The sequence below is a fragment of the Martes martes genome, assembly GCF_963455335.1.
Source record: "Martes martes genome assembly, chromosome: 10".
Lineage (NCBI taxonomy): Eukaryota > Metazoa > Chordata > Mammalia > Carnivora > Mustelidae > Martes > Martes martes.
The window spans coordinates 1,443,316-1,456,229 of record NC_137898.1 but is presented as its reverse complement, the minus strand read 5'-3'; the positions used below and the strand labels follow the sequence as shown (position 1 = coordinate 1,456,229).

The 12,914-nt window shown below is 68.7% G+C and overlaps 2 protein-coding genes across 6 annotated transcripts; both read right to left on the bottom strand.

Annotated features, from left to right (window-relative positions):
- Positions 1-2,851: 2,851 nt before the first annotated feature.
- Positions 2,852-5,556, bottom strand: TNNI2 (troponin I2, fast skeletal type). Of its 5 annotated transcripts, none has more exons than XM_080815659.1 (7): positions 5,251-5,441; positions 4,620-4,649; positions 3,880-3,921; positions 3,653-3,781; positions 3,437-3,526; positions 3,159-3,335; positions 2,852-3,048 (listed from the first exon to the last, which is right to left on the bottom strand). In XM_080815659.1, the coding sequence occupies exons 4-7, from the start codon at positions 3,773-3,775 to the stop codon at positions 2,953-2,955; spliced, it is 486 nt and encodes a 161-aa protein (XP_080671785.1). In that variant the 5' UTR covers positions 3,776-3,781; positions 3,880-3,921; positions 4,620-4,649; positions 5,251-5,441; the 3' UTR covers positions 2,852-2,952. The 5 variants fall into 5 exon arrangements, with proteins under 5 accessions (XP_080671785.1, XP_080671787.1, XP_080671786.1 ...); XM_080815661.1 differs by having other exon boundaries at positions 2,853-3,048; positions 5,417-5,556; XM_080815660.1 differs by having other exon boundaries at positions 2,853-3,048; positions 5,179-5,259.
- A 1,143-nt stretch (positions 5,557-6,699) lies between these two features.
- Positions 6,700-11,817, bottom strand: SYT8 (synaptotagmin 8). Its single transcript, XM_080815658.1, has 9 exons — positions 11,713-11,817; positions 8,861-8,970; positions 8,575-8,741; positions 8,053-8,151; positions 7,765-7,932; positions 7,518-7,685; positions 7,329-7,434; positions 7,106-7,239; positions 6,700-7,001 (listed from the first exon to the last, which is right to left on the bottom strand). The coding sequence occupies exons 2-9, from the start codon at positions 8,952-8,954 to the stop codon at positions 6,762-6,764; spliced, it is 1,176 nt and encodes a 391-aa protein (XP_080671784.1). The 5' UTR covers positions 8,955-8,970; positions 11,713-11,817; the 3' UTR covers positions 6,700-6,761.
- Positions 11,818-12,914: the final 1,097 nt, after the last annotated feature.

Below are 12,914 nucleotides of genomic sequence, written 5' to 3'. Positions count from 1 at the left end.
GTGACCTGTTTTCACGTTTGCTCAAGAATGTCATTGTTTCGATGGGCAAAGAGAAGTTTCACATTGGAGAAGTTACTTCGAACGTACAGAAAAGTTTCAGGAGTAAGAATGATATGAAGAAGGGGTGCTGGGGGCTCTGCCGGTGACGCCTTCGGCTCAGGTCCAGGGATCGAGCCCCGCGTCGGGCTCCTTGCTCTGCGGGGAGCCTGCTTCTCCCTCTCCCACTACCCCTGCCTGTGCTCCCTCTCTCGCTGTCAAATAGATAAATAAAATATTATAAGAAGGAGAACACAGAGGAGACCCACACAACCCCGACCGTCTGCCCCGGCTCCTCGGAGCCCGAGCACCGTGCGATCTGCTTCCTGGAGACGGGGCGTGGGTGTCCCGCCTGCCCACGGCGCAGACCTGGACGCAGTCCGTTCGGCACAAAACCCCACTTCTGTTGCCCCTGCCGCACAGCGTCCTTGTCACCCGCTGCCTCTCTTGTGTCATTGCCTCCCCACCGCCTGCCGGCCCAGTGCTCGGCCCCTCCTCCATGAGGCCCTCCATGCAGGGTGTCGTCGGGGACCAAGGCCTGGGCGCTGGGGAGCTCTGCGCCTCTCGACCTTGTGGCCTGTATACGGGGAAATGGCTGTGGGATGAACCTACCCCACGCAGGGGCACCCCACCCCCGACACCTGCACACACGCCAAGCTCACCCACCCACGCTCTCCTGTCCTTGACCTCCAGCACATGGATTCGAGACTGCGCCCTCCCCCGCCACACCCCAGCTGGGGTCCCCCCGGGGCTGTGTGTCCACCCTGACCTCCAGCATCACCCACTGCGCAGGCCCAGCCGCTGCGCCTAGGCTGCCGTCCTCCTCCCTTTCGGGGTCCTTCCTCGGCAACGCGTGGCTGGGGACTCCGGGAGCGGCGTCCTCTTCCCGCCCCTGCCTGCCCATTGTCTGGGCATCACTCACTTCTGAGGACGCCCAGACCCCCAACTCTAGCCTGGACCCCTGCATCCAGCAAGCCCGCAGCCCAGAGCCGGCCCCCCACCGGCTCTGACCCCCTTCCCTGGAGAACAGCCCCCAGCCTGGTCCCCCTCAGCATGGGCCTGGGCATCCCATCTGCTTTGTCTACCAAGTCCTCTCGTACATCTCCCCGTCTGCCACCCTCCCGGGAGGTGGCCATGTTACCTCTCCCACTCCAGCCCTGCAAAGATGGTTCCAGAATGCAGAGCCGTCCCCACCCATGTGCTGGGGGCTGGGCCACACGCTTGGCAGAAATCCCACCAAAGGGTGTGGGTCTGCAGGCCCTTCTGCCTGGGGGGCACCAGGATAGCCGGGCGGGTGGGGGAGAGGCGTGGGGGGCTGGCACGGCGGGCTGGTGTGGAGCTGCGCTTGGTGTTTTCTCCATGGTCTGGTCTGGTTTTCTGTGTCCTCTGCTCCCTCATTCACTCACTCACGTGGTCATTAGAGAGTGATAAACACCCACAAATCCGCTTCCCAGTCTGAGAATTACAACATCCCCCAAACCTACATACTTCCCCTCCGTCCGCCCCTGCTCAGAATCCCCCGGGGGGAATCGCTACCCAGAATTTTGTGTTTGACATTTCCTTGACTTAAAAAAAAAAAAAAAACAAAAATTCATTTCTCTACACAGTGAGTCTTCTCAAACCCAGTGAGCTGGGTCTTGTGGGAGCCGGCTCCCCAGTGTCCCTGCCTCCCTCTCCTGGTGGACACGGGCCCTGGGCAGCTGCCCTGGTCACTCTGTTAGGTCCGTGGTGGGGCACTGCCTCTCTCGCCCCATCCAGCCAAAACCTGCCCCTTGCATCAGCCCGGAACACCCCTGGGTCCTCTCCACCCTGCCAACAGGCGCAGGGGCCCGAGGGTCGACTAGGCGGGGCCCCAGGCTGCAGGCTATCCGAGGAGGGGCCGTCAGGTCGCCCCTGGAAGGACGGATCCAGACGGCTGCAGCAGGGCCCCGGAGCAGAACTCAGGCGAGGCCGCAGGGCAGGCCAACGTGGTCCCTGAGGTAGCCCGAGGCCAAAGGCATAACCCTTCCCGTGTCTGGCCACTGGCACATCCAGAGGGCAAGGGCATGGCGGGCAGCCTGTCCTTCCTGGGCAGCCCTCTGATGACCTGAGTGGAGGGACCTTGGTGGGTCATCTGTCATTCCCCGCAGAGGACGTGGGACAGTGTGACCTTGCTGGGATGGTCCTCCTCAGGGCCTGTCTGGGACATCATTCCTGGATGTGTGAGGAGGCCTGTGGCCTTGGGGAGGCCAGAAGGCAAGGCCAGCCCTCCCCCTGGGCCTGCTGCGGGGCTGGGTTGGCCGGTCCCCAGTTCCCAGGCGTGAGCGTGGACCGCAGCTTGGGTGTGTCCCTGTTCCATGGGCAGAAGCCACCCTGGGAGCTTCTGACCCAGGGCTGTGCCCGTGTGCCCCCCGCGGGAAAAATGGGGGCTGCCCACCTTGCACGGGGAGGGCCTGCCTGCAGGGCCCCCGGCCTGGAATCATGCTGAATGGACAGGGTCTCTGGGCCTGGCAGGTTCCCCCAGAGGACCACGCAAGGGACAGATGCTCTCATCTCCAGAATCCTGGCTCACACAGGACTCAGGCCACAGGGTGGGGCGTGTCCAGGGCAAGCCTCGGGGAACCCCAGGGGCTGACTGGTCACCACTGACCACAACGCGCAGCTCTAGGGTGCAGGCTGGGTGGCTGCCAGCACCTGGCCACCAGCACCGCCCGAAGACCCGGCAGCCCTTCAGGGCTCCCCACCGCCCCTGCCCCGGGCTTCCCCCAGCGCGCAGCGGTTCGCTGGGCGCCCGGGGGCAGTCTGTGGGCACTGAGGCCGGGCAGGACCAGACCAGACCCGTCACGGGGATTGCAATCCTTTATTGACCCCTGAGACAAGCTGTGTCCTCCTCCTCTCTGGGGGCAGCGCCAGGCCGGGCGCGGGGGCCCGGGCGGCCTAAGACTCGGTCTCGAACATCTTCTTCCTGCCCTCCATGCCCGACTTCTCCTCGATGTTCTTCCGCCAGTCGCCCACGTCGCGCAGGTCCCGCTCCTGGGGAGGGGTGGTGGGGCGCTGAGGGGGCGGCGGCAGAGCCCGCAGCCCCGGTCTCCCCCCGAGGCGGGCGCTGGGCGGCCCTGCGGGGCGGAGGGCCTGCCGCCTACCTTCTCCGTGTCCTCCTTCTTGACCTGCTTCAGGTTGGCCCGGAGGTCCATGCACACCTTGTGCTTGGAGCCCAGCAGCGCCTTGAGCATGGCGTCGGCCGACATGCGCACCCTCCTCAGTGGAGGCCTCTTGAACTTGCCTCTCAGGTCGAACAGCTTCTGGTTCATGTCCTCCAGCTGCGAGGCGCGGGGAGGGTGGAGTGGGGGCCGGCGGTGGCCGGGTCCCCCCCCCCCCGGCTGGGGCGCCCCTCGCCCCGCCCCGCCCCTCGCCCGCTCACCTCCTTGGTGCTCTTCTGGACCCTCACTTCCATGTCATACTTCTCCTCCTCGGCGGCGTCGATCTTGGCGTGCAGCTGTTTGCAGAGCTCCTGGGGAAGGGGGCGGCCGGTGGGGGGGGCGGTCCGTGGTCCACCTGCCCTCCACCTGCCCTAAACACCTTCTGGACCGATGGGGAAACCGAGGCAGCAGGCCGGAGTGCTGCTGGGGCGGGGTACCTGCACTTCGGACATGGAGCTGGGGAGGTGCAGGGGGGGGCAGTGCTCCGACAGGTAGTTCTGCTTCTCCGACTCCCGGCGACCCTCCTCCTTCTCCAGCTCCGTGGCCGCGATCTGGAGCATGACACTCTGGGGGGGGGGGAGGGCGGGGGACAGACCCGTGAGGGACTGTGGGGGCCCAGCCCCACACACGTCCCAGGATGGCCCTCTCGGGGGACAGCACCTACCTTCAGGTGCTGTCTCCGGGCCGTGATGGCCCTGTTGCGTTTCTGTAGGGTGGTGGGGAGGAAGCAGAGTCAGGGCCCGTCTGGGCCCCCAGCACCCCCACATCCCTCTGCACTTGTCCCCCGGGGGCCGGTGGGCCCCGTCTGGGTGGCAGCTGGACCTGGGGCTCCTGAGGCCGGCTAGGGGGCCCGGGCCCAGAACACCTGCGCCCGCGTGGCAGGTGAGGTCCAAAGGCTCAGGGCGGGGGTGGAGAAGGCGGTGCCTCAGGGGCAGCGGGAGGGGCAGGGGAACCCAGCAGGGCCCAGGAGGTGGGGGGGGGGCAGTGGGAAAGGAGAAGCGATTCTGGAAACCGGCCACAGCCTCACTTCCCCTCCCCCGTGAGGCGCAGAGACCACTTCCTCTGTCTCTGGGTGGCTCAGTGGTGGGTGGGGCGCTTCCAGGGGGCGGGGCCGGCTGGTCAGATTCCCTTGAGCTTTGATCTCTGACCTGCCCCAAGTAGGGGGTCCCATCCCCTCTGTGTTTCATGCCCTCCCCCGTCACCCCAAGCAGGTACTCACCTCCTCACTGTCCCAGGGAGGGGGCGGGAGAGTGGGGGGAAGAGAAGAGAGAAGTTAGGGACATGGATGGGGCCATGTGACGGGGTCGGGGAGAGTGCAGGTGGCCGGAGGGGGCTGGGGGAGCTGCAGAGACCCCCCCCAGGTGGGGGAGGGCAGCAGGGGCCCTGGGTTTGGGGCTGACTTACTCCCCCATCCTGAAGTCCTGTGCTTAGAGCCTGTGGGAGAGAAAAGTTCTGGGCATGAGGACCACGGTCCCCATCCCTCCGTGGACACTCGCTGCCCACGTGGGGGCCGGCCCTCACACCAACCCTGCCCCCTGTCGCTCTGCCCCCAGCTCTGGCCTCCTTGGAGGCGCTGTCTTGGGATTCCCAGGGTGAGAAGAGGAGAAAGTGTTCCCGAAATGTCCTGGGCAGGGCCCGGGCTGCTGCAGCTGTCCCTGGGCTGGTGAGGGGGGGGGACAGGCCCGAGCAGGTGGCCACCAGAGCCACCCAGCTATTTTTAGTTGTTTCTTCGGCTTTGGGCCCAAGTGCATGCAAGAAACTGCTCCCCCCTGGGGCTGGGGTCCCTTGACCTGTCAGATCCCCTCCTCATGTCCCGCCCAGAAGTGAGGCCCCGTGATCAGGGGGCTGTCCGTGACCCCTGCACCCCCCGCCGCCTCCGGATGCATCTCTGCCTGGCTCCCAGCTCCACGGAGCCCCCCCAGAGAGGCTGCTGGAGGCAGACCCCAACCCCCAGGACCCCCACCCTGGGATGTCATCCTGCAAGCCAGCTCAAGAAGCGCGTGTCCTCGGCCTAAGCTGGCCGGGCTGGCCTCACCTAGCGTCTGGGCAGCAGCACTGGGAGCGAGGTCAGGCCAGCAGCGGCAAAGCTGGGCTGGTGGGCCCAGGGGGAGGGGTATAAATGGCCTCCCCCAGGCTGGGCCCCTGCTCAGAAAGGGCATGGAGCCCTCCTCAGACCAATGGGGGCACAGGGGCCTCCCCACCTGCCCAGGCCGCCTGGCCCGGCCCAGCCGCGTGCTGTCGTCCAGTCCAAGAAGTCTTGGTGGGGGGGGGGGGTGCCGAGGTTGGGTTGCTCTATTTAGAGCTTGGTGACAAGTTCGAGAAGCCTCCCTTGTTCCTACAAGGAGCTGCTGGTCTGTGGCCCTGCTGGGCCACCTCAGGGCACAGGCTCAGGGTCAGCTGAGGGATCACTCAGGTCCTAAGCCAGGGCGTGCGCCTCGGTTTCCCCTCTGCTTCCCCTGGGAGGCTTCCTGGGCCCGGAGCAGCTCCCCTGCAGCAACCACGGGGCTTTGAGCTGGGCCAGGGGTCCCCGGCATGAGCTGGCCACGTCCCTTCCTTCCTCCGAGCTGGCTCCAGCTTGGGGGCAAGGCCTGGACCCCCAAATGTGGCCCACAGCCATGGCCAGGGTCCCCTGGGTGGGGGCTGCCCTCCCCCAGCTGCGATCCTGTCCCCCCAGCCGGGAATGGGAGGGAGGGAGGGCGCTGGACGTGCCGCCGGCCGGAACGCCCTGCCCTGGGGTGGTTCCTGGCTCACTCGGAACCCGTCCTTCAACCCGAGGATGGCGGCACCACCCGCCTGGGAGCCTCTCCCTGACCCGAGGGGCCTGGGGCCCGCCTGGCTGCCTGGGCAGGCCCGTACTGCTGCCCTTCTCACCCCGGCCGGGCCTGCGCCCCCCGCCCGGGCCCCCCACCCAGCAGAGACATCCGGAGGACCATGACTTGGAATCCTCTGAGCTGGGGGCGTGTGGCCCCAGCCCCGCCGGCCTCACGGGCCGTGGGGAGGGTCAGGGGGAGCTAAAGCCGTCCAGATGTGTGGGGATTAGAGCTGCATTCCTGGCCAGGGCTGAGCCCCCAAGGCCCGAAGCAGCTTCTGAAGGCATCTACCGCCCCCTGCCGTCTCGATGGGGAGGCCCGCGGCAGCCGCCGTTGGAAAGTGGGGGGCCCTGCGGGCGGCTAAAGCAGCCCCTTGGGTTGGGGTCCTTTCCCTCGGCCGTGACCACCCCCCAAATGCCTCCTGATTTCCCCTTGTGTCCCCATGGGGCCGGCTGCAGCCTCCCTCCCAGACCCTGCAGCCCCACTGCCAGGGAGGGCTGCCTACCTCTTTGTACCATCCCTGCCGGCCCCAGGGGGGACCCCTTCACCCCACTGAGGGGTCAGGCACAGGTCAGAGGCCTCAGGGCCCCAAGACCCTGGAAGGAGTTCTCTCTGGCAGCAGTGCTGGAGGAACCCCGGCCCCACGGTGTCTGTGGGCTCAGGAAGGACACTTGCCCACGGCAAGAACAGGGATTTATTACGGCGTCGCCCAGGGAGCCCGGACAGCGCCCCCGCCTCAGTCCTGGGAGCCGGGCAAGGTCAGATGCAGGCGGGGCTTCAGGCCCAGAGCGCGGTCCACCTCTCTGGCCGGACGCAGGGGGTGCCACTGGGTGACGGGCCGCCGGGGGTGGGCCAGCATGTCCGCCCAGTGCTGCAGGGGCTGACCAGAGGCCCGGGCACCGAGCAGCACCTTGCCCACCGGCTCAGCCCGAAACTGTGGGCCCCGGGCCCAGACAGCCAGCACCAGGTCCACGCTCTGGGCGGAGGCCCGCCAAGGTGCACGGGGGAAGAGAAAGACAGCAGTCGGTTTGGCCCCAAGGGGGGGGGGTCCCCACCCACCCCTTCCTCCAGGCAGCCCACCTGGATCTGGCTGAAGGGCACAAGGAAGGTAAAAGCCTCGTTGAAGTAGGGGGAGGCTGTGCCCTTGCGAGCCGACGTCTTTCTCTTCCGCCACTTGCGCTGGTTCAGCATAAGCTGGACCTTCACGTAGGAGTCTGGGCAGGAAAGGGATCCTTGGTGTCCCAGGTCTGAGGGCCGAGCCCAGGGCCCCCTCTCCATGCAGGAGGGCACGCACGGCTCTCACCTGCCAGGCCCGGGCTCAGGCCTCGCGCCTCCAGCACGACTACGGTCATCCGGCCCAAGCTGGGGACGTAGCGGAGGGAGAGACACAGCTCCCCCGACCGCTCGGGCTGCGGGCGGAGAGAGGGGGCCTCAGTCTCGCCGCCGCAGCCAGGGCAGGGACGGGCTGCAGGCCCGCAGCTCGTGGCCTCACCTCTGCGGCACCCGGCGGGCCCAGCTGGTACCACTGCTCCAAGACGTGCTGCGGGTCGACGGCGCCCAGCGGCAGGCTGAGCTCCCCCAGCGGCTCGTGCGCAGAGAAGCGCTTGGAGGCCAGCACCCGCACCCGCAGCGTGGCCCCGGCCAGCTCTTCCTGCGGTATCTGCGGGCAAGCGTGTGAGCGGGGCGCCCCCTCCCCGGCCAGGGCCCCCCCACCCCCGGCCCCCCCGGCCCCGACGCACGTGGAAGCAGCAGGTCTCCTGAAACACGGGGCAGAGCGTGCCTCGGTGCACCCTCGTCTCGTGGCTGTGCCCTGCCTGGGTGGAGAGGCTGACGCGCGCGTAGGGGTCCGCCGTGCCGCCGGGCCCACAGGGCCTCAGGTCCGCGGCCTGCTTGAGGCCCACCTTGATCTGGGAGTCGAGGGGACTCAGCCCGGGGCCCTCCCTGGTCAGCCCCACACCCAGTGCCGGCCTGACACCCAGGCCCTCCCTGAACCCGCAGAGCCTCTGGGTAGGCCCGGGGCCGCACACCTCCTGCCTTGAGAAGTCATACTCCAGGGAGAGCTGCAGGCGCCCCCAGTGCTGGGGGTCCTCTGGGGCAGTCTCCGAGGTGTCCACATCCGGTTGCACCTGGGGAAGGTAGGGAGAGGCGACAGGTGCTGCTGGGACGCCCAGGCCAGGCCACGCAAGGGCTCACACCCTCAGCGCGGTTCTGTGAGATGGGGCCTACCGGACTGATCGCCTCCAGACGCACCTCGAGCACCACCGCCTTCCCCCGGACCTTCCCGCGGCTCCCCGCCGCCCGGGGCCGACCTCTGGGGCTGGCACTCACGGCCTCCAGGCCTTAGCCCCCCGCTGCCCCCCTCGTCCCTTGGCTCCTCACTTCTCCTACCGGTGGCGGGGAGGGGGTGTGGGGGGCCCCCCCGCCTCTGCTCCTGGGGAGACCAGACCATCGCTGGGGCCTGAGCCTGCCCTGAGGCAGGGCCTTGAGCTGCTCTCGGGGATGGCCCAGCCCGGACCTGGGCACCGGGAGCGCCGGTGTCCGCTCCTCACCAGGTGGGTGCTGGTGGTCCCTCGAGGACTGCCCAGGCCCACAGCCTCCCTGTCCCTGGGCTTCTTCCCGTGGCCACGGCGGCGGCAGCAGCAGACAGCACAGAGGAGGCAGGAGACCATGAGGACGCCGGCAGCCACAGCGAGGGTTATGATTGCCCAGCGGGGCCCTGCGCGGTGGGGGTGGGGGGCGGTGCGAGGACAAGGAGCTGAGGCGCCTCCCTGGACAGCAGCGGCCCCCCGCCGGGCCTGCCGTCCCCATGCGCCTCTGGGGAATCCCACAACTCACAAGGGAGCCTGGCGATGAGGTCCGGAATGAGCCCGGGTATAGTCGTGGTGCCGGCCGGGGCCGGGGCGCTGTGGGGGTCCAGGGGGCGCCCCATCTTCCCTCCCTGCTGGCTGGGAGCAGACAGCGGGGCTGGCTGGCTCACCTCTGGGGCTGGCCCCTCAGCCCCCAGCCCACTGCCCCGCTGCCCAGCAGCAGCGGGCCCGGGGTCTGCCTGGGCAGGGAGGCAGCCTGGGGTAGCCAGGGGCAAGGGCTCCGACTGCAGCCAAGGGGAGGGAAGTGCTGGGCTCTGGCCAAAGTGCCGGCTTGGCTGCCACAGGCCCAGCCTCCTGGCCACCTCCCCAGCCCCCAACCCCCAGCCCCAGCCGAGCAGGCCAGGTGTGCTCGTTACAGAGCCCCCTCCTCCAGGAAAGCCCATTCCTTCTGGGGCTCCCTCCCTTGGGCCCTGGGCCCTGCCTGGGGGCTGTTGTCGGGGTCCCGACTCATCCCTGGCCCTGACCTCAGGCCCACTCTGGTTTGTCGGTCACACAGGTGGACCACCCCAGCCTAGGAGTGCTCAGGGAGCAAGGAGATGGGGGCTCTGAGGGGCCAGGGCTCTCCTGGGGTCACGGGGGCACACAGGGGGAGGAGTGGGGGTCGGCTGCTGGGGGAGCTTGTCCGAGCAAGCCTGGGCTGGAGATGCGTCCCCGGCATGGGCTCCGTGCCAGCAGCGCCTGGGGAGCGGGGAGAGGTGGGGGCAGGCAGGGGCAGGGTGAAGCTGGGAGCGGCCAGAACATTCCTTGCAAACTGACTCAGCAGCCACTGCCCAGACCTGCCCACCTGCCGACCTGCCACCCTTCTTGCCGGTGGGAGGGAGGGGGGCGCGGTGCAGCCTGTCTGCCGGGGGCCCGGGGCAGGAGCACACCTGGCCAGCCGGGGCTGGCTGCTCCCACCCACACCAGGGACCGGAGAGGCAGAGTTGGGGGGGCGGGAGGCCACGACGGTGACCGCTGGGACCCCAGACCCACGGGCACCCCCCCAGCTTAGCTCCTCCTGGCCTCCCCCGGCAGCCAAGGTTGGAGGCTGCCACCCCCCAACCCAGGGACCCGGACTTGGCCGTGACACCCATGCACACAGCACCAACACCCCTCCCCAGCAGGTCGGGCGGAGGCCACCCCACTCCCAGCACCATCCTGAGCCCTCAGAGGTCAATGGAGGGAGTTTTGGCGCCGAGAGTGCCCAGGCCTCAGGTGTCCCCCGTCCCAGGCCTGGCCGTGTCACCCCGGAGGGGCTGTGTGTGTGTGGTCCCCGTGGGGTCTTGTACAGGTAGGAAGGAGACAGCTGGGAGAGGAGCAGACGGCCAGGGAGCCGCAGCCCCGAGAAGGGGTGAGGAGGCGGGCCCCGCGCGCGGCAGGAAGCAGTGTTCAGAGAGAGGGGCCCCGGGCCTGCTGTAGCTCCCAGTGTGGCTGTCTTGAAATCCTAACCATTTTGAACCAAAGGCTGCATGTTTTCCGCATGGGCCCCGCAAGTGACGAAGCTGACTCTGGTTCCCTTTGGGGGAGGCCCTGCTGTGGGGGGCGGGTGCTCAGGGCGGCCCGTAGGCCTCCCCCGGCCTCCGTCCTCAGAAGGACACCGCAGGGGGCTCGGCTCCCCAGAGTGGCTGCTGGAGGGCCCCGGGGGGTGGCGGGCGGCCTGCGGGCTCGCGGGGGTCCTGCGGGGTCCTCGGAGCAGGACGCCGGAGGCCCAACCCGGAGCCCCCAGCTCCCCCGCGGAACCGAGGGTCAGCCGAGACTTTCTGGAAGGCCAGAGCCCACGTGTCTTCTGGAATTAAAGTCGCTTCATGGGAGACGTTCATGGTTGAGAATTCCAGGAGCCACGTCAATCTGTGTGTGTGTGTGTGTGTGTGTGTGGGTGTGTGAGTGTGGACAGGTCGGTGGGTGTGCCCGCGCGTGGGCGTGCCTCTGCCCGTGCCCGTGGCGGCGCAGCGTGGGCACGGACTCCGGGGGCCTGGCAGGATTCCCCAGCCGCCCCAGGGAAGATGGACTCCTGGACCGCAGGCCATGTCTGGAGCTGGCCCCTGAGGGTCCCGGGACACGGCGTGGTGACGGTCACAGACGCTGCGGGACCCCCAGGCCGGGGGGAGGGCACGGGGTCCCTCAGGACCTCCAGGTCCTCACGGTGGTGAAGGTTCGGGCAGACGCGCAGCCACCAGGTGGCGCCGCCGGCTCCGCGGGACGCCGCCCGCGACTTGGGAGCGCCCGGGGCGCGGGTGGGGGTGGGGGGAAGCCGCAGCGACTCCCGGGCCTGCGAGGCTGAGGGCTCTCCCGCCCGCAGCTCCCGGGTCCCCCTCCGCCCCGGCTCCGGTGGTCCCGCAGGGAGGTCCCTCTCCTGCCCGGAAAGGGAGCCGCTGGGTGTCCTTCCTGAATAGAATCCGGCCCCAGACGCGGGACGGGGACGCTCCCTCCCGCACGTGCAGACACGACCCCGTGGCTCCGTGGGGACCGCACGGCCTCCTGGCGGCCTTCCTGCAGGGTCCGGGCTCTGCTCCCACCCCCGCCCCCCGCCCACTCACCCTTCAAGGCCTGCGTGAGCCCCACCTCCTCCAGGAAGCCCTCCGGGTCACTCCCTGCCCTCCGACCTGACCTGCCTGGCGGTTTGTGCTGGACCCAGCCTGCCTCATCCACTCAGGAGCCCTGGCTCTCCCGGGCAGAGGGGGCTCCGTGGCGGCCCGGAGCCTGGCACCCTTGACAGCCAAGCCGACCACCCCCCTCCACCTTCAGTCTGACTGGGATTGTCTGTCCCGTGGGCCCTCTTCCTGGGGAAAAGGAAGAGATACCGGGTGGGGGGGCAGACCCCCAGGCGTGTCTCATTCTCACCTGCTTCCTGCACTTCCTGTGGCTGGCCTGGCCTCCAGGCCTTTCTCTCTACCCCGGGGACGTGAGGACCGCGCTGGGTGCCGTGGCCAGGCCTCCGGGAAAGAGACCGTCGTCTTGGTGGGGGAGGGGGTGAGAGGCAGGGCTTAGGGGAGCCCCACCTCAGGGCCGGAACTGCTGGCCCTCAGGAACTGGGGAACTCCCTGGGGAGGAGGGTCCTTCCCGAGACCTGGGCGCCAGGCCACCCGCAGGGGTCCCCCCGGGGACGCTGGGCTCTCTTCCTCCCAGAGGCCTTGCGGGAGGGGATGACGGCCTGTTTGGGCTGAACGTGAGGAGAGGCAGCTGGAGGGAGGTCAGGCTGGACCTGGTTTGGGAAGGTTCTACACCCCGAGGGGGTGCCCTGAGTCACGAGGACTCTGGGTTTGAGCGCGGCTTTCTGGAGCCGCTGAAACCAGGCACAGGGAGCACACGGTGTGGCCAGGACTGCACAGTGCATGCCGGACAGGGACCCGGCCGGGCGGCGCTGTCATCAGGCAACTGTCTGAGCCTGCCTGGTCCTGCCAACGCCTGGGCTTCCAGACCTTCTGGAGGTCACTTTACCCCCGCATCGGGCCGGCCCCATCCCCAGAGGTCTCGGCTCCCGTCGGGCCAGCGGGCCAGAAGTCCTGGCCTGCCTCCCCCTCCCGCCCTGTGCCCCTTGCTCCGGCAGAGCCAGCAGGGCCACGAGCTCAGCTTCCGCACGGCTCTGGCCAGCTCAGCTGGTCTGGTCACCCCGGCTCCGGTCCCTGCCTGGGCCCAGCCCTGAGTGGCCCTCCCAGGCCAGGGTGTCTCTCTGAACCTGTTCCTGCCGTGGGGGGACACGGAGTTGGTTAATGCTTAACAGGACAGCCGGTGGCACCGGGGCGGCCGGCCAGGCTGGTCGGGCAGGACTTCCGGGAGGCCGCTGCAGGGACACAGCTGCAGGGAGGCGGGCGTGCGGGTCAGGCACCGCGGGGCTCTGGGGACGCGTCCCCCTGTGCGGGGCTCGGCTCTTTCTCCAAGTCCTCCCCAGTGAGGGGGATTTGGCAGAAGCAGCAAGCCCCTCGGGGACCAGGAGCAGCCCCGGCTGTGCTTGGGGTGCTCGGGGGGCAGGCCGGGGCCCGTACATTTGGGGGAGGACGCAGCACAGGGGCCGCACGTGCTGTGGGGTCCTGGTGTGCAGCGAG

Excerpts from the sequence above, each read along its gene's own strand:
- TNNI2 (XM_080815661.1), bottom strand. The coding sequence starts at position 3,775 with ATGCTCCAGATCGCGGCCACGGAGCTGGAGAAGGAGGAGGGTCGCCGG. Across the intron at positions 3,527-3,652 it reads GCTCCATGTCCGAAGTGCAG|GAGCTCTGCAAACAGCTGCA; the intron begins GTACCCCGCCCC and ends CCCCTTCCCCAG. Across the intron at positions 3,049-3,158 it reads AGAAGGAGGACACGGAGAAG|GAGCGGGACCTGCGCGACGT; the intron begins GTAGGCGGCAGG and ends ACCCCTCCCCAG.
- SYT8 (XM_080815658.1), bottom strand. The coding sequence starts at position 8,954 with ATGGGGCGCCCCCTGGACCCCCACAGCGCCCCGGCCCCGGCCGGCACC. Across the intron at positions 8,152-8,574 it reads GGACCACCAGCACCCACCTG|GTGCAACCGGATGTGGACAC; the intron begins GTGAGGAGCGGA and ends TACCTTCCCCAG. Across the intron at positions 7,002-7,105 it reads TGCCCTTCAGCCAGATCCAG|AGCGTGGACCTGGTGCTGGC; the intron begins GTGGGCTGCCTG and ends GCCTCCGCCCAG.